Consider the following 21147-nt stretch of genomic DNA (forward strand, 5'->3'; position numbering starts at 1 on the left):
GTAGACATCAAAACATATAAAGACAAAAGTACATGAATAAACAATGTCATTAAACATACACACTTCTACTTTCCTATCCCAACAAAGAAAAGGGAAAAAGCAGCATTCAGCATCAGCTATAGTAGTTACACATGTATGTAGTATACAGTACAGGTACATATATGGCAGAGTTTCCGTGCTGTACAAAAATATACTGGACATTGCATCTCGTATGTGATGCATGAATGAATTATATTTATTCCATAAGTATTTATTTACCAAGTAGTTGCTTCTGGCTTTGGAAACACCGAGTACATGTATGTCTACTCACAGGCGTCTGAAGTTCTGACAGTAAACTGAGACACAACGCCATATAAAAAATAAGAGTATCTACTATAAAAAAAGTCTTATTTTTTATATGGTATTATATCTCAGTTTACTGTCAGAACCTCAGACGCCTGTGGTCTACTGCAGTTACTTGTTCAAGTTACAATGTATTTGACAAACCGTGTACATAAAGCATCACTTAATAAACATCGGTTGTATCTGTTTGATGAATTTCTATGTTTCAGTGGCAAAAAAATGTAATAAATTCTTTTACTGTATACCTTAATGTTCAAACGTGATGATCGTCTGTTAGTCTGGTGTACAGTCATAACTGACTTTACTTACAGGTACAATCCAGCTACTGACATGGAGGACATGAAAGCCTTGGAGAATGAAATGGTATTGCATCTCGATAAACATATTCACCCACGACTGAAGGTCAGGTGGGCAGAGTTTGACATAAGATTGAGTGCCCACCTCGGTGCGGTCTGTAGAGGAGGTCTAACAGATATATACAAGGCATTCGACGCTTTGAAGGATGAATTGGTCATAAAGACAGGGAGGTATGGTGAGTTACGGGGTATGCTGGAGCCTATAGATGTCGAGATGGGAAAAATCATCGACGCTTACACTGCTAAAATGCTGGGAGACGGCGCAACCCACACGAAAGATTCGGTAAGAATTTCTATCTATCTATCTATCTATCTATCTATCTATCTATCTATCTATCTATCTATCTATCGAGAGAGAGAGAGAGAGAGAGAGAGAGAGAGAGAGAGATGATCATTGTACATTATTATCGATTGAATAAACAATTCAAAAACTATTTTATTGCTATCAGAATTTTTACACTATTCACTTAACCTAACACTCTGATATCACTAGTACTAAAAATATATTAAGTCCGTCACATCCAAGCTATTACTAGTACTATTATTAAGTTCGTCCGAAATCCAAGCTACTACTAGTACTATTATTATGTTCGTCACATGCTATGCCATGGTTTGCGTTCTCAATTTCTTTCCTTGGGTTCCGAAATATCAATTTCTCTTTTGGGAGCATTGCTACTTTGCCGGTCTCTGGAAAAATGGTGGTGAAGCTTAACACCGTCTTAGGTGTTGTCTTATAAATTCTAATCTAGTTTTTTTTTTAGGTCAAATTGAGTTCTACATACCTTATTTCTGTTAAAAACTAACGTTTTGATCGTTGTTTTTTAAGTGCGAAATCGCATAGCTTTTATGATGGTTTCTCGGTTCACATTTTTGGAAATTCCCCTCCGTTGACAAAGGGGCACGTGCGGCGCATGCGCAGTTGTGATGTTTACATTGGATTCAAAAGTTTACCATGCCTTTCCGATTGCGAGATTTAGTATCGAAATTTGAAACTTTAACCAAGTGGCTTATCAGCTTGGGATTACTATTGGACAAACCAAGTAAATGTTGTGAAAAAGGCGTTTTTGGACTCCGTACAGACAAATCCTACTCCAGTGATGGTTATGTTTGGCGTTGCAGTGACAAGAAATGTCATAAAAAGGTTTAAGGGTTAGATCAACAAACAGTACTGTCTAAGTCGTTTCCAAAAAACCTAGACTTCCATTTGCGAACATAACTAATCTAAATGGAAGCCTGGATGACTTTCAAGTGTAAGGTGAGTCCTACTGCCGCCCCAAAACGCCACTTAGAATACAACTGTCTGATCTGACCTGACAAAAGCGAGAAAACAAAACGGCGGATAGTATTAATCGACCAGGCGACCGACGTCAAAACACTTCTTGGGACTATCAAAGTAAAAACAAACCCCTCTTTTGAAAAACAGAAATATTCAATACGTTTTCAAACATTGCTTATATGATAAGTAAACATGTATCTTGGTATTGTGGCTATATACATATGGTGTCATATATAGTAAGTTCTGGTCCTAACAGGTTACGACTAACAAGCTATTTCCTTTTTTATGTTCAACATACAGACATGTCCGTAGCGTCGATACTACTTGTTAAATATACATTGTACCTATTTCAGTAATACGCATCTAAAGAACTCCTGTTTTTATCGCTACCTATATTATATCATACCGTCGCTTTTACTTACTAGACTCTACTACTTGTTAAATATACATTGTACCTATTTCAGTAATACGCATCTAAAGAACACCTGTTTTTATCGCTACCTATATTGTATCATACCGTCGCTTTTACTTACTAGACTCAACAACATTTACGGTTAAACATACAACTTTCGTTTTGTCAGAGACCTGTATAAACTTTCGTTTTGTATAAACTTTCGTTTTGTATAAACTTTCATTGTAAATGTATATAAACTTTCGTTTTTATCGTGGTTGCTATATCATTGTGCATTGGCTAACAAGCTTATACTTTTATATCATAACATCATCATTCGAGAATGCAGATACATTTCTAATATTTTCTTTTGTACAGCGTGATGACAAGGACATTAAAGACAGCAATGTCACTGAACGAATGAAAAAGTTAGAAAATGAAATGGCGGTCGAGTTGAGTCATCACCTCCATCCAGGATTGAAAAATAATTGGAATATTTTTGACTGTTTGCTATCAACCTACCTAGACGTCGTCTGCAGAAAAAGAATGGAGACTATTTTTATGGTAATAGAAGAGCTAACAAATCAGAAGATCATCAAGTTAGGAAAGTACGATGTTCTAAAAGAACTCGTTAAACCTATTCACGTTGACATGGAGAAAATAATTGACGAATATACTGCAAAAATAAGAGCTCTGATCGAGGGGGAACCAGTCGCCAGTGAATAACACTATAACAAAAGTAAGCCAGGAGTCAAGTGACCGTCTGTAATAGAACGTAACCCAGGAGTCAAGTGACAGAATCTGTAATAGAAGTAACGTAAACCAAGAGTCAAGTGACAGAGTCTGTAATAGAAGTAACGTAAACCAGGAGTCAAGTGACAGTGTCTGTAATAGAACGTAAACCAGGAGTCAAGTGACAGTCTGTAATAGAACGTAACGTAAACCAGGAGTCAAGTGACAGAGTCTGTAATAGAACGTAAACCAGGAGTCAATAGAACGTAAACCAGGAGTCAAGTGACAGAGTCTGTAATAGAAGTAACGTAAACCAGGAGTCAAGTGACAGTGTCTGTAATAGAAGTAACGTAAACCAGGAGTCAAGTGACAGAGTCTGTAATAGAACGTAAACCAGGAGTCAAGTGACAGTGTCTGTAATAGAAGTAACGTAAACCAGGAGTCAAGTGACAGTGTCTGTAATAGAAGTAACGTAAACCAGGAGTCAAGTGACAGAGTCTGTAATAGAACGTAAACCAGGAGTCAAGTGACAGAGTCTGTAATAGAACGTAAACCAGGAGTCAATAGAACGTAAACCAGGAGTCAAGTGACAGTGTCTGTAATAGAAGTAACGTAAACCAGGAGTCAAGTGACAGTGTCTGTAATAGAAGTAACGTAAACCAGGAGTCAAGTGACAGAGTCTGTAATAGAACGTAAACCAGGAGTCAAGTGACAGAGTCTGTAATAGAACGTAAACCAGGAGTCAATAGAACGTAAACCAGGAGTCAAGTGACAGTGTCTGTAATAGAAGTAACGTAAACCAGGAGTCAAGTGACAGTGTCTGTAATAGAAGTAACGTAAACCAGGATTCAAGTGACAGAGTCTGTAATAGAACGTAAACCAGGAGTCAAGTGACAGTGTCTGTAATAGAAGTAACGTAAACCAGGAGTCAAGTGACAGAGTCTGTAATAGAACGTAAACCAGGAGTCAATAGTAACGTAAACCAGGAGTCAAGTGACAGTCTGTAATAGAAGTAACGTAAACCAGGAGTCAAGTGACAGAGTCTGTAATAGAACGTAACCCAGGAGTCAAGTGACAGAGTCTGTAATAGAACGTAAACCAGGAGTCAATAGAACGTAAACCAGGAGTCAAGTGACAGAGTCTGTAATAGAACGTAACCCAGGAGTCAAGTGACAGAGTCTGTAATAGAACGTAAACCAGGAGTCAAGTGACAGAGTCTGTAATAGAACGTAAACCAGGAGTCAAGTGACAGAGTCTGTAATAGAACGTAAACCAGGAGTCAAGTGACAGTCTGTACGAGGATTGTGCTTTCTTTGACTATCAGTTTTGATTTTCAATGTAATTTGATATATTGTAGAGGTTGCTGAAGATCAAGCAACATGCCAGACTATTTGATGATTCGTAAGACAACTTTGCTTGATGGCCAAATTGTTACTACACGATGAATGAAAGACAAACAACGATCTTAATATCATTCTTAAAAAATGTTTATTTCTCTTTGATATGAAACATGAAAATGAACCAAGTATGCAACTTCTCAAAACAACATTCAAACAAACTCTAAAATAATCGTACTCATTCAAAATCATCAGAACCCTGACAATCACTCGATGGCTGGCAAGACATCACAAATCCATGGTAACATAAATATATATTTATTTAGTCATTGCAATGTATCTTACATAATTACATGTACAAGCATACCAAACTTCAAATAAAGGTATTAGGTACAGGGCCAGTATCCCACAACACTCATTTCCGGTAAACACATGTTTTGATACCATATCTCTGGTAAACACACGTTTTGATACCATATCTCTGGTAAACACACGTTTTGATACCATATCTCTGGTAAACACACGTTTTGATACCATAACAGTTTAACCCATAATACTGCATAACAACTCTGCTATGTGGCTACTTTCTTGGAAAAAATAGAAAAAAAAATATTAAAATTTTCCAAATTATCACCAACAGGAAAGTCGGAGCCTAAAATGAACATCTAATGAAATGTGAGTCACAACCTACGTTTGACACAGATATGATACCTAGTCCCCGGTATTTGAGTCACTCGGTGGAATTGTTTATGTAATTCTGTTTATCAGTGACACCTGGGCACGTGGTTTAAACAACATTACCCGGGCAGTGATAGTCAACACTACCAGATTACCTGTATTATCTTTGTGTAAAATCATGTAAATAGAGGATTCATAGCTTTATGTATAACTCTACTGAGCTAATAGAGGATTCATAGCTTTATGTATAACTCTACTGAGCTGCTAAATTTCAAGTTTTGATCATAAACGATTTACATTAACATCTTATAATTTAATTTTGCTTGTAACAAGCAGTTTCATTGGCTCAAAAAATTCTGTTATCATCTCATTACATAAAAAAAATAAAAGGAACCACTTTCAGTTATACCGGAAGTACATAATGTAGTGTGTTTTTAAATATCTGGAGCAAAATAAACATGTTAAACTTAATGAAAATGTTTCTTATCGTTGTTAATTAAATTATAAGGGTTAACTGTAATATTTTTTTTAACGTTATTGAGCAATAACAGAAAAGACTGGGGTGTACTCTTTTCATTAACCGCTTCGCGTCGCGGTTTATTCCGAGTACACCCCAGTTTTTTGTGTTATTGCTCAATAACGTAAAAAAATATTACAGTTAACCCTTAAATGTTTGAATATATTTGTAGCTGAAGTTTAATCCAGGGGAGTTAATAAAGGGAGGTAATCTGGTGGTTGGCTACTTAATATGACTCTCCTGCTGCAAAATTAACATCATAAAAAACCTTTTCATTCTACCAAAATCAAACAAATATTTCTTTTGAAGATGTCAAAACAAAAATCCTCCAAAACTGCCATAAAATGGAATCAAACATAATTTATTCTGATGATAAAAAGTAAATAAATGAAAAGCATGCTTATAAAATGATTGATTCCTATGCACACAACTCGTGAATTGTTAAAACTGTAAGCAAAGATATGTTTCTTACAAAAAGAAATGTTCACATGTAACGTTTAAGTACAAAATTAAACTGATTTGGCACCCAAGGCATAGCAAAATGGTCATCCCGACATAATATCTCCTTTGACATTTTCTCTGTAACAAATCGTGAACAGAAATCTACCAAAGTTTTTAGCTGAACACTTTGTCTTGTTTTGTCTTTTCATGTTTTTTTCATACTTATTTGAACCCTAGAAAGTGTTACTTTGCACTTTTTGAATCACATATAGAAAACTACATTTTTCGACATAGCACATTCATTTTGATATTTTATCATTTTGATATTTTTTAAGAATACAGCTGATAGATTTTAACAGGGAGTTTGATTGGCTGGAAGGAAAATTCACCAGAATAAAACGAAAAAATATTTGAACACATGTTTTGACATATGCCACGTTTTCATCTTGTTATTTCTTTAATATGTTTTAATAATTGCGTGTAGAGATTGTTCATGGAGAGATCTATACTCAGAATTTAAATTGGTGTATAACATGGTTCATGCTGACTTTGAGTCATAAAATTCAAAGGCTTTCGGGACTTTATCACTAGACTCAAGGTTCAAAGACTTCCGTGACATTAGATTAGAAATAATCAGACTTTCTAGACACGATATGGAGTAAGACTATATCTCTATAGAAGATCGGCTATCATCTACGCTGAATTCCATTCATTGACCAATCAATGTCCATTTTCACGTAAGTACAAATGACTTAAATGCATAGTGAATACTCCACTATTTATAATCTCTGTAGCACGATGGCTTTCATACCAGAATTTAGGAAACATATTTATCGTAATATATACATATGTACAAAATCATAAATACTGTGGTTTATATATATAGTTCTCTTAGTGATATAAATGAATATGAAATGATTTACAATTTACATACAACTGTTCTCATTAGATCAGGTAATATTACAGACATACTACACTGTCCAGGTAATATTACAGACATACTTCATTCTCTCCAGGTAATATTACAGACATACTTCATTCTCTCAAGGAAATATTACAGACACACTACACTCTCCAGGTAATATTACAGACATACTACACTCTCCAGGTAATATTACAGACATACTTCATTCTCTCCAGGTAATATTACAAACATGTTTCACTCTCTTGTACTCAACTTTTAAATACATATTTGATCTCATACAGGGGAAAGTTTCAAACCTACTTTGCAAAACAAACTTTATCACCATTTAACAAATAAACAAAATACATTGAAAGGGAGATAACTCCTACTCAAAAGGGGGATAACTTCCATTCACAAGGGAGATAAGCTCTCGCAGTAAAAGGCATACATGTATATTCTATTTGGCAAATAAAAGTGATTTGGATTTCGTTGAGAGTGGACTTGGTATGCAGCTATCATTGAAGAGTGGTACAGACTTTTGTCCTGATTGTTTTCTGTAGTGGAAAGTCATATTCCACTGTTGATTTTGCAGCATTCGGCAATATATTGATATATCTTAATACAGATTTTTTTTGTAAGCATTTGAGAAACTCTGTATGAATTTCTGACGATATTATAATCATTAACGAAACAATTTTATTTGATCTCAAAGAATGGATTGATTAGCGACGTCGAAACTTCAGTCGGAGTTTGTCAGTATTAACCACTGGATGTGAACACAAATATGTGATGTCGTACACAAATCAGGGAGAACTCAACAACGCACCACCTACTGGTCTGTAAGGGGACATAACTCACACAAACATGACGATATTTTATTTTGATTACCTGATCACTGTTAGTTGCAGTAGATTTATTTCAGGGCATTTGAAATGAGGTTCCTTGAGGGCATTTATAAATGATGATATACCAATTTAAAGGTCTCAACACTTATGGCCTCCAGAAACTCTCAAAATGTATCTTGAATGTTATTAAACGGAGATTGTTGTCCCTGTTGAATATAAATGACATACCACAGGTCGTCACAATGGTCTGAGACTTATCACATGTTTTAACAAATCTCCTCAGGTTGTCTGTTACATGTTATTAAGACCAGACACCAATAGAAGATGTATCAACGGTTTTATAAAAGGTCTCCTTGCATAGCCTCTTACATGTCTTTGAATATGTCTCTGGATAGGGATCCAAAGGGAGTATTATTACTAGGTACACCAAATATCCTTTAATGGTGCCTCATATGTCTCCGGAAAGGGGCCCCAAAGGGAACTTAGTCACTGGTGATATACCAAATATCCCTTAATAGTGCCTCGATCGTCTCTGACAGGGGGCTCCAATAGGGGGCTCCAATAGGGAGGTAGTCACTGGTGCTATACACTTGATGTCTCCCTTGATGGCCTTTGAATGTGTCTGTCACAAAGAATACAAGGATTTATAATTTGATTTTAAACCTTGATTGCTGCTGACCAGTCTATCACATGGGGCTCCTTAGGGATGCATCTATCATTTGTGCTGCACCAATTATCCCATAAAGGCCACTAACCAGTCTGTCACAAGGGGGCTCCTTAGGGATACATCTATCGTTTGTGCTGCACCAATTATCCCATAAAGGCCACTAACCAGTCTGTCACAAGGGGCTCCAAAGGGGATATCCCTTCAAGGCCACAGACAGGTCTCTCAAGAGGGGCGGCTACAAAGGGAAAATTATCACTGGTGCTATACCAAGTCTCCCCTCATATCGTCTACTGGTATGTGATTCCGTTGGGCCATGTTTCCGCCCTCACTCGGTCCCTCATAAGTGGGGTTGCTTATCACATTAGGGTTCACGTACCTCCCCCCTGTTGAGCCTGCAATAAAACAAGATAGTAATTAATACCAGTACATAATGATTGGTGACTTACCATGATAATAACAAAACAATTGTTGTCTTACCATGATAATAACAAAACAATTGTTGTCTTACCATGATAATAACAAAACAATTGTTGTCTTACCATGATAATAACAAAACAATTGTTGTCTTACCATGATAATAACAAAACAATTGTTGTCTTACCATGATAATAACAAAACAATTGAAGTCTTACCATGATAATAATAAAACAATTGTTGTCTTACCATGATAATAACAAAACAATTGTTGTCTTACCATGATAATAACAAAACAATTGAAGTCTTACCATGATAATAATAAAACAATTGTTGTCTTATCATGATAATAACAAAACAATTGTTGTCTTACCATGATAATAACAAAACGATTGTTGTCTTACCATGATAATAACAAAACATTTGTTGTCTTACCATGATAATAACAATTGTTGTCTTACCATGATAATAACAATTGTTGTCTTACCATGATAATAACAAAACAATTGTTGTCTTACCATGATAATAACACAACAATTGTTGTCTTACCATGATAATAACAAAACGATTGTTGTCTTACCATGATAATAACAAAACAATTGTTGTCTTACCATGATAATAACAAAACAATTGTTGTCTTACCATGATAATAACAAAACGATTGTTGTCTTATCATGATAATAACAAAACAATTGTCTTACCATGATAATAACAAAACAATTGTTGTCTTAACACGATAATAACAAAACAATTGTTGTCTTACCATGATAATAACAAAACAATTGTTGTCTTACCATGATAATAACAATTGTTGTCTCACCATGATAATAACAAAACAATTGTTGTCTTACCATGATAATAACAAAACAATTGTTGTCTTACCATGATAATAACAATACAATTGTTGTCTTACCATGATAATAACACAACATTTGTTGTCTTACCATGATAATAACAATTGTTGTCTTACCATGATAATAACAAACAATTGTTGTCTTACCATGATAATAACAATTGTTGTCTTACCTTGATAATAACAACAATTGTTGTCTTACCATGATAATAACATTTGTTGTCTTACCATGATAATAGCAAAACAATTGTTGTCTTACCATGATAATAACAAAACGATTGTTGTCTTACCATGATAATAACAAAACAATTGTTGTCTTACCATGATAATAACAAAACAATTGTTGTCTTACCATAATAATAACAAAACAATTGTTGTCTTACCATGATAATAACAAAACATTTGTTGTCTTACCATGATAATAACAAAACAATTGTTGTCTTACCATGATAATAACAAAACAATTGTTGTCTTACCATGATAATAACAATTGTTGTCTTACCATGATAATAACAAAACAATTGTTGTCTTACCATGATAATAACAAAACAATTGTTGTCTTACCATGATAATAACAATTGTTGTCTTACCATGATAATAACAATTGTTGTCTTACCATGATAATAACAATTGTTGTCTTACCATGATAATAACAAAACATTTGTTGTCTTACCATTATTTATCATTATCATCTTATAATGACCTGTTATCAATCGCTTGGTTTGTTGTGTCTACGACATACATGTACTTAAACTGATCCGTTTTATTTCAACTAAGAATGTACAAACCTTGATTCAGAATAACAACAGACAAAGAAATATGTCTATATCTTAAAAAGCAACGACCCTTTTTTGAACACATATTTGATTTCTTCTAAGAAATCATTTTTACATATAGTATGACTGCAGACAAGAATCACGACAGCACACAGGAATAAAAGCCATGCAGCGCCCTCAACACGTGTAAAACTCATTGAAATGGAGTCGTGTAATCAACAACATGACATTGTAGACCATAAGAATGTGATCTCTGTCAGGTCAAGCCTGTAAACGGCAATATGACAAGTCCTACCTGGGGCTGGAGCGTATCTAGGCTGTGGAGTATCGTCATACAGAGGTGGAGGTAGGTCGTCCACATCGTAATTCCTGGCAGGAAGGGGTGGAATAGGGGAGTGACCATAGTTATTGGCCACACCCTTACTAGACGATCGGACGGGTGGGGGAGGGGGAGGGGTCGTCCCCAGTCCATTACGACTTGATGATCGACTTGAACGTTGGTCGGAAAAGTCTGTCACACTCTGTAAAGCGGAAAAGCAAACAAGGGATAAGACGAGCAAAGGGAGACAATCACATATGAACTGGCAACTTGATCGCACTGACATCCAGCTGACTGGGTACTGGGGAAAAAAATCTTTAAAGCAAAATCCTACGATCATACAAAACAGCTGAGTTGGAACTGAAACACAGCAAACAGGCAAAATCTTCACACCAATATCCAGGTTGGAAAGCTGACTGGGTACTGACACAGACACGAGGTAATATCGCCACCTGTTGTAGCTGACTGGGTACTGACACAGACACGAGGTAATATCGCCACCTGTTGTAGCTGACTGGGTACTGACACAGACACAAGGTAATATTGCCACCTGTTGTAGCTGACTGGGTACTGACACAGACACGAGGTAATATCGCCACCTGTTGTAGCTGACTGGGTACTGACACAGACACAAGGTAATATCGCCACCTGTTATATTTCCAGGTAACTGAATTGCACATAATTATTTTATACAAATTTAGAGCAATAACATAAACCCATAAAACAGTTCTTAGTAAAGTTTATAATGTTTTGAAGATAGATATGAAATGCCAATTTTTGTTTCACTTTTGACATTTTTATTTAGATTTTCCACATAAAGTATTCACATGATACAGAAAGAGGTAAGCATATAGATGTCTAGGAACAAGGATAAAGACCTTTAACGAAACATTGTGTTAAATGTTCGTGTATCTTTGCTTTAATAGAGATCCATTTTTGTGAATCAATATGAATAACACAGGTAATTACTGTATAATTATGGTTGCAAATAGAAAAAAATATCACTTGTAAAATTGTTAACCTACATGTACATGTAACATTTAGCAGTCAAAGCATTTTAAAGCTATTCCACACGACATGAATATATGGTACGTTACCCACTGAACATGAATTGTTTTAAATTGTCTGAATTATATACATCATCACTGGAATAATATCAACACATCAAAGCCACACACCACACGGGAGGCAGTGAGTCACTGGGAAACAGGGAATCAGAACTGTGGGTATTTGTATTGAAAGTGATGGTGATATATAAGATACCTGTGTTTACCTGTGTTTACCTGTGTTCTGACGAGGTACAACACCTGACGTCTAAGGATTGTAGTTATAGTACCTCTTCTGGAACACATTACACGCCCTATACCTCACTTTTAACACCCATTTATAAAAGTTTAGACAAATTTTTAAAATTTATAAAATATTTTCTTGTCACATGATAGTATTGCTGGGTAACAGATTCCGTGTTTAATAACGACAATTACATCTACCGAACTCAATCTCACAGACCATTCCATCATTATTACAGAACTATTAATTCAAACTGTAAAATCAAACACTGCAACATATTACTCAAACTAGCCAACACATAGCTATAGGTTCCCACTCACAGAATACACTTCACCCTAAACACAAATAAACAATTCTTCTAAGATCAAGACAGTCGATGATGACTGATTCACAAGGACAATCTTCTACATACTGACCACAGTATCGTACTGACCACATGCAGTATCGACAATCATCAACACCTACCTTGGGCCTGGTTTCCGGCCTGCCGTTGTAATCATGAAAATGTGTTGGAGAATTTCCATTTTGTAGTGGGTTCATATAATCACTATCGAATGTTCCCTTGCTTCTACTTCGATATGGATCTACAACAAACATCACACACGTGTTAACATACTCAAAACACAATGTCTCTAACCACAAGTTTCAATTACATAATCATATTTTTTAATGTCTGAGATCAATCAATATTTATACGACCCCCACCCAAAACTATGACTTCAAGTAAAAGACATCAAAGATAATCCCCAATTCTGCAGGCGGCCTACATTCAGTTCCTCCATCCATGGAAATATATTTCCCCCAATATTGCCCGAATAGAAGACAAAGAAATCTCCCCTGGCTGTTTCAGTTGTCATGATATACATACTCTAAGGAGGAAATTTTGTTGGAAAGGCCTAAATTGGAGCTCGAAGGAAACCCAGTCATGGGGAAATGTAAGAGAAAACAGAACAAAGACTTGGAACTACTGAGGCGGAGGAATGTCAAACCCGTTATTAATGTGGAAGTGTCACAGATACAAAGGTAGCCATTCCCGTCTCTTGTAGTGATATCCAAAAGACATGAAAGTAATCGCAGATTCTTAAAGTTACTGAAATAGTTGTCTTTTAATCACAGGCAATGGGCAACAGGTCAATTGGCTCAATGAAGGTTTTGCCTTCTTTGAGATTTCACCCTGCATGTTCCTTTCATGGCATCACCCTAAAGACGAGGAGGAAATGAATGCTGGTAAGGTCATGCTTTGAAGAGCCAGTCCAACTGTTTGACCCACTAAGGTATTGTCCAACTGTTTGACCCACTAAGGTATTGTCCAACTGTTTGACCCACTAAGGTAGTGTGCGACTGTTTGACCCACTAAGGTATTGTCCGACTGTTTGACCAACTAAGGTATTGTCCGACTGTTTGACCCACTCAGGTATTGTCCGACTGTTTGACCCACTAAGGTATTGTCCGACTGTTTGACCCACTAAGGTGTTGTCCGACTGTTTGATCCACTAAGGTATTGTCCGACTGTTTGACCCACTAAGGTATTGTCCGACTGTTTGACCCACTAAGGTATTGTCCGACTGTTTGACCCACTAAGGTATTGTCCGACTGTTTGACCCACTAAGGTGTTGTCCGACTGTTTGACCCACTAAGGTATTTTTAATCTGCTGCAGTAGATGATACTGCTGATCCATAAGAGCGATCTGAGAAGAAATGTTGAAAATGCAAGATTTGTGAAAAAGGGGCAGTAACTCCTGACTTTTATGACGTGAAAAATATATAATTAGTCTTACCCTCGTATTGCCACTGTGCTGCCTGTCTTTCATCGTCTAAATATGGTCGTGTTTCAGTCAGAAAAGATTTGTGGGTATTTCCTAGATTTGGAGAGTCCATTTTGTTTGGTGTATAAGATCTGCTGTATCCAGGAGGTGGCAGGAAAACTCGCTTAATGTCTTCATCCTGTTGGAAACATGTATTTACTCATTGAAAAGCAGACTTTAATTGTTATACACTCTCAAAATATTTTTATCTTCTCATAGCAATATTGATTTATCTAGTTACCTCCCCTTTTACTTAAATAATTACCTCCCCTTATCTAGCTACCTCTCCTTTAATTTAAACAATTACCTCCCTTATCTAGTTACCTCCCCTTTTACTTAAATAATTACCTCCCCTTATCTAGCTACCTCTCCTTTAATTTAAATAATTACCTCCCCTTATCTAGTTACCTCTCCTTTAATTTAAATAATTACCTCCCCTTTAATTTAAATAATTACCTCCCTTATCTAGTTACCTCCCCTTTATTTAAATAATTACCTCCCCTTATCTAGTTACCTCTCCTTTAATTTAAATAATTACCTCCCCTTATCTAGTTACCTCTCCTTTAATTTAAATAATTACCTCCTCTTTAATTTAAATAATTACCTCCCCTTTAATTTAATTAAACCTCCCCCTTCATATTAAATAATTACCTCCCCTGATCAGATTGCCTGCTTCTATTTTATGAGTTACCTCCCAAAAGACAATTATCTTACGATCCATGATCACAGTTTTTCCCTTGATATATCTTCCTCTTAGATAAAATCTTCCCATTTTTATAAAGTGATCATATTAAATTATATTTTATGTTCTGTATATGAAATGTTTGTGATTTTTTATTTTTATTTTTACCTTTTTGTGGATAAAGTAGTCAAAACCGAATTTCAAATCATTTATTTTTTATAATTCAAAAATGACAATGAGAACCATGTAAGCTATAAACAACAAATATTAAATGGTATCTATAACTTATATCAAGTTTCTGAATTTGTTTAAGATCACCTCTGCTCTCCATTTAGTTCTAACAACATCTATATCCAGTGAAGTGTTTACATGAGTGCACACATAAATATATGATTGCCAATATAAGCATGTGATAACATACGTCTTACTAGATATCCTGTTTATATGACCTCAGTATAATCATCCCGACATTGACGACACCAGTTATAAATATTCTGGTTTGATGAATCCAGCCCCATTGGCTAGGGGTTTACTGCACATAAACATCAGTAACATGATCAAGTCATTTGAATTTTCAAATGTATATTTCATGTGGTAAACTTTTGGTCTCAAGTCCTGTGCTAAGACAAATATTACTTTGTCAGTCGTATTGATAAAAAGAAATGTAGCCGTGAGAAATAACCAACTGTATTAATATCCAAGTATCTCACAATCAAAATATTTTTGTGACATCGTCCTCAGTTTAAGATACATCATTACGTAAACTTCAGGGATTATTATACTGGAGGTCAATACATAGTAAGTGTTCAGATCAAACAATAAATAGTTGTGAACATATTGAAAACACACATGTACCATTCTAAAACCTTCCTCGGGACCATATCAATTGAGTGCCAAATAATTATTTGCAGCATTTTATCAAAAAAATTGTTGAAGAGAGACAAAAAGTCTATCACAGTAAATACTAAAAAGTTCTTGCTCCTCAGCAATACTCTCCTATTGTTAAAATTCTGTTGAACATTTACAACTTGAAACAAACAGTTTGATTGGTGGATGTTCAAGCTTTTGGCCAATCAAAAAATGTATACTTGATATTTTTGAAAGTTTTAGGTATATCTCCCCAGTCCAAGTCTAAAATTCCCCAAATTAGCTAATTACATAAATACTTTGCTTTGCTGAGTACAGTTTGATTTTGTTCTTAACTTGTATTTTACAAAATCTTGATAAACATGTGTATGTGTATATAAATTGCAGATATCACAATATGGAGATATAGTGATAGTGTGCCTATTACAGTGGAACCTAGTTAGTCCAGACCTTGATAGTCTTAAGGCTAAATCCAACTTCATTTCAAACACGAATTTTTAATTTATCAGGCTCCAGTTTTATCAAATTTCCTTCATTTAAACAGATATCTTAAATCAAAATTGTTCTGTATTATTTAGAATTCAAGGAACCTTTCTCTAAGATTTTTTCCATCACTTCAATAATGTTTTGTTGCCAATGAACATTTTAAGTTAAGGAATTTTCTTTTGGAATGTTGATGAAACAAAGTCCTTGAGAAGCAACATTTTCTACATGTTTTTTCTTAGAGGAAGAAAACTGTTCAGATGAACGAGGTTCCACTGTTCTGTGTGACTGGTGAGAAACATGCCACGCGTTATTACCCCGGACGAGTCCATGGACAGACAACTACATTTCCCGCGGGACACAGTCTTCACCTTGACCTGTACACAGTTACAGGTGCACTGACTACTGTGCATGCTTTTCCTGTCATGCTGTTAGGGAAAGAAACAAAGGTCACAGAGGTCAACATGCAAACAATTCAACACGTGCATGCAGATTAAAATGTTGGTCATGCATAGCAGAATCAGGAACATTTAGGGACGGTGATTATATGGGGTAACCATGGAAACCATGCATATGCATAAGAGAGAACTTTGTTTTGTTTTGCACTTTCTGTTTGCTCACATCAAAGTTGCAGTTCACTTTTCTACAATCTTTTGAGGACATGATTGTGATCAAAATATTAATCTGTCCAAATTGAGTTTTTTTGTGAACATTGTTATCTCTTTATTTCTAACTACTTTTTTCTTCTTCCTCATCTCACAATAACACTATTGGAAAAGGCACTTAGTGTCCCCTCCTATCAGTGTCCAGGTGTGATATTTCAGCATGATAACACTATAAAAGTGTCTACCAGAGTCACCATCGTTTGTGGACACGTCTTTATATTTTCTGAACTCAAACAAACCAAACCACCACTCATTAAACCATAGGAGAATTTACATCATACAAACAATAAATACAATTTGTACCAAGGATCACAGAGCTTTCTTTATCAGATGGACCCTGTTTCTGCTATTCATGATCAAATGAAAAATCGCAAATGAATCAATTCAAAAACAGAAACATATGCAACGAATTTAAGAACACAAATTATCAAAATATAACAATACAAAATTACATTTCAGTGCTTAAAATTGTTCATTTTTAATCAATTTAGCAGAAAATGTGTTAATTTTTGTGACAAGAAGTATGTGATAATATGCCAAGTAACAAATATTAAAGCAATAAAAGAAATCTGACAAATCAAAGAGGAAATGAAGGTGTAATTAATACCTTGGTGAGAAAAAGCAGTAATTTTATTCCAACCTACTAATACAGAGACAAGTCTACACTACTAGCTAAGTGTTATTATTTCAGACTTATGATAATTAATATTGGCAGATTTGATACAAATACCATAAAAGTTAATAGTGCATGAACAATTGTAGGTTTACAGCAAATATTATAGATTATAGCTGTCACAAGTATATATATAAAATATCATTGACAGTATTATACTGTTGTCCAGAATGTTACAGCACTGTTTACCCCACACTGCCTAGCTATGCCAATAACGGTGGTCATCAAACTAAGCTTTCAAGGCAATTAAGCTCTAAAATGTTAATCTGCCCAATTTTAAGTGGCGACTGCTCACCCACCAAGATATGCCTAGTGATTCCATTGTCTCCCCACTAATTCCCATTTTGAGAATGTGATGTAACCCTGCTTTTATTTGTAAGACAGGTGTTGTCAATGGAGGAGAAGATGCTCACTCTTCAGAAACACCTGGTTGTGTTATCTTTTTCAAGGTCTCAATAAAATCTACATATTTGTTTATTTCAGGGTCTCCACATAATCTCTATCTATGTTAATTTTTGCCCTCATTTATTTAAGAGTCTCCATAAAATCTATATTTTTGTCCATTTTCACCTCGTTTAAACAATTTTGAGTTAGAATTATGGTTTTGTTATTATATCAGTATTCTCTGTTGTTTTTGAGTGCTTCAAAATGAAAGAAAGCAGAACATTTTAAATAACATTGAAACTGATAAACATCACGTTAAGCAAGGAATACACAACTTGTGATATCTATGTACCGTGTCATCGTCGTTACTGGATCCGGGCATTTCTACGAGAGGTTGTAGCCAGACCGGCTTGGGTCTCACCAACCCTCTACCCTGTTGCCATGGAAATAGGCAAGTTATTTGTAAAATTGTGATAAAATCAAGTCAAACTTGTTAAATATGTAGACTTATTTATCAGAAACGATAATGCTGTATTATTGTAGTCCTTATAACAATATTTGGTATTCCTCAGCAATCACATGAATTTCAAGCAAAACTATTATGACTGTTGAACATAGAGAAACTTCCATTTGTTGGTGTTCAATTTGTTCTCTAAAAGTCATCGCTGAGCACTCAAAAGATAAAACTTCTCCCATTAACATAATTTGTGTGCTCTTTTATGTCCAAATTTTTTTATTATTATTTTCAAATCGACGGAAAATACAAGTAAATGAAGAAATATTTAATAATTTTAAAGGATAATTTGTGATTTGAATTAAAAGTGAATGATTTGTTCATATTTTAAAGAAGAGAAACAAAATTAATTGGGCAGATTGTAATTAAAGGGATCCATGCATTGTAACAACTGTCCACCATTATTTTATATTACATGCATAATAATCTATTAGTGAGAGGCTGAAATATTTCATTAAATGTATCGTTACAGAGGAATTCAACATATTAACCAATATATTATATTTTTATTAACTTTTATTTGTTAAGAACTTATCACATCAAAAAGTCTTGTTCAATAGCATCTTGAAATTGTAATGTCAATTTGAACAGAATTTATTCGTTTTGAAAAAATCTTTTTCTTTTTTTTTTTCATATAAATGAATTTTTGAAAAAAAGATTCAAAGCTTTTTATCATAAAAAGATTCAAATAAGTACATTTGAAACAAATATCTGGAAAGGAGATTTGAAACCAAGGACAAAGTGTTACAGTTGAGTTAAACATTACTTTCAATGGAAACGATACACATTCAAGTAAGTGCAGAATTTAAAACAGTTAAGGTCAAAAGGTCATATGGGTTTGTGAACAAGGTGCAAGGATTTTGCCACACATAACCTCAAAATGTTGCTATGGTTACCAGGTGTGGCAAACTTTAAGACTAAATATATATTTATAGTGACTTTGAGAGTGATTTTACAATGAATGGTCTACACAATGATATACCAAATCAACAATGAGTAACTATCATAATATTTCTATTTTAAGATTACAAGATGGAATCGTTCATGCGTGCATTATGTAAAAAAGGTGATTATTTACCCATGCATTTCACTGTTAACAAGTAACTGTATCTAAAACTACATTTAGACAAACATACCTCAAAATTTTTATAATCATCTGAAAAATCATCCATATTTTTTTCGTAGGTGCCGTAGCTGCGACTATCATCTGAGGGAGTTATAGGGTATAGGGCGGTTTCCTTGGTAGGGCCATATAACTCGATTGTGTTGGTGTGGCTAGTGGTATCACTATTGTCTGTAACATAACACAGATATACACTGGACATTGTCATACACTTCAAAACTTTAATCCTGTATGTGATCGATGCTCTGGTAGAGCCTCTGGTTCGAAATTCAGTATTCTTACCTGAGTTTTTATAAAATATTTTGATGCATTAAAAGGAGAGGAATAGATATTCGACTATCACTCCATTATGTGACTGTAATTGTAAAATTGAACTTGTTAACTTCTACATTTGTTTGTACATTGACAAGAGTCTATTCATCATAAAGCAGATATTCAAAATAGGGAAAGTCCTAATCTTGACATGGACAGTACATTTTTATCTACCAAGACATTCCTCACCCTGAACATTGATGACCTCACAATAAATATCATATTACATATAACACATCTCCTAACACAATCACATAACTTTTAAATTAAGAAAGAGATATTCTACGTGGACAGGAGACACATGTTAAGTATGAAGTTTACTTTTAGAATATATACATTATATTTCCATGGAAACGTCCATGACTTACTCTCCAGCCTCTTTTTCCTCCTCCTGACGAAAAAGAGTATTAGTCCGATGTTGAGAGCGAGGAGGAAGATTCCGACGACACAGACGACGAGGATGATGATGACAGGGGTGTCGTCACTGGTCTGTATGGTGGACGCAGCTTCACCACTCAGGGCCGACGCTGCAATACAAGGAATTCTCCCCTTTACTAGATTCTGAATTATTAGTTAGTAATGCTGTCATCGTATCCAGGGAGACAAAATGAAGAAACATGGAGACAACATCTGTTGGGGCTGTGACCTATCGGTTTACAGACTACTAATGATATTTAAACTAAATGGTACCTGTATGTATTTTACCGTAACAGGAATATGAATACATGTACACATTAATGTATAGTGTATGATAATAAATTGTGTATGTTGTGTATATGTTTGAAGACTTGAACAATTATCACTTGATTTTTCAAATTCAGATTCTTTTGATCTCAGTCACTCCCAAACTTCCTGCATCTAGAATCCCTGTTTCTAGCCTTTACTGCTTCGGTGACAGACAAACTCTCCGGTACATGTTATATAATACGAGCCGTTCAGACCGTTTAGCTGACATTACACGGTACTTTCAACTTAATCATTATGTTAGTGCAGGGTTAGTCACAGACACTTTGAGAAAGACAATAGGAAACAACACACAAGTGATCTCCCCTAGAGTTGTTATTATGTAATAAGATAAATACATTTATTTCTGAATATTATGACATCAAATATCACTTGACTAAATTCTTCCCCTCCAACATCTTTGTAATTACAGAAGTATGTATTGTAACAGAAATAACTTGATTTGACCTCTCTTACCTGATGTTCTGACCTCTATCTCCGGAGGTGACCCTTCTGCTGGTCCAAGGTCATTAGAGGTCAACACTGCCACAAGATATGAAGTGTCTCTTCTGAGACCTGGAAGTATTCAAACACATTGGTCTAAAGGTGAAATCCTTCAAACAACTTCACTCAAATCAGCTGCCTTTACTTTTACATGACAGTATAAACCTTGTATCAATTGTTGATATAATGATGACCTTTATTTACACAGTAACAGAAGTTTAAAGTAAGTAGTTGCTATGGTGATGGCCTTTATTTACATGTTAACAATATGATT

At 35.0% G+C, this 21147-nt stretch overlaps 2 protein-coding genes across 10 annotated transcripts in view; one reads left to right on the forward strand and one right to left on the reverse strand.

Moving 5' to 3' along the window:
- LOC117340237 overlaps positions 1 to 5068 on the forward strand; it is a 29444-nt gene extending 24376 nt beyond the window's left edge. For all 5 annotated transcript variants that reach the window (XR_004535408.1, XR_004535406.1, XR_004535409.1 and 2 more), the window contains 2 exons: positions 654 to 981; positions 2744 to 5068. The gene's annotated coding sequence lies outside the window, so the exon portion shown is untranslated. The remainder of the gene's footprint in view (positions 1 to 653; positions 982 to 2743) is intronic.
- LOC117340235 (nephrin-like) overlaps positions 4567 to 21147 on the reverse strand; it is a 96567-nt gene continuing 79986 nt past the window's right edge. For 3 of the 5 annotated variants that reach the window (XM_033901989.1, XM_033901992.1, XM_033901988.1), the window contains 9 exons: positions 20847 to 20945; positions 20015 to 20173; positions 19348 to 19505; positions 18050 to 18130; positions 16293 to 16403; positions 13917 to 14082; positions 12604 to 12722; positions 10825 to 11050; positions 4567 to 8878 (listed from right to left, as the gene is read on the reverse strand). In XM_033901989.1, the coding sequence (XP_033757880.1) occupies positions 8748 to 8878; positions 10825 to 11050; positions 12604 to 12722; positions 13917 to 14082; positions 16293 to 16403; positions 18050 to 18130; positions 19348 to 19505; positions 20015 to 20173; positions 20847 to 20945 (1250 nt within the window). In that variant the 3' untranslated portion in view covers positions 4567 to 8747. The remainder of the gene's footprint in view (positions 8879 to 10824; positions 11051 to 12603; positions 12723 to 13916; positions 14083 to 16292; positions 16404 to 18049; positions 18131 to 19347; positions 19506 to 20014; positions 20174 to 20846; positions 20946 to 21147) is intronic. The other 2 variants (XM_033901990.1, XM_033901991.1) reach the window with 2 other exon arrangements.

Source organism: Pecten maximus, chromosome 13 (assembly GCF_902652985.1).
Source record: "Pecten maximus chromosome 13, xPecMax1.1, whole genome shotgun sequence".
Classification (NCBI taxonomy): Eukaryota; Metazoa; Mollusca; class Bivalvia; order Pectinida; family Pectinidae; genus Pecten; species Pecten maximus.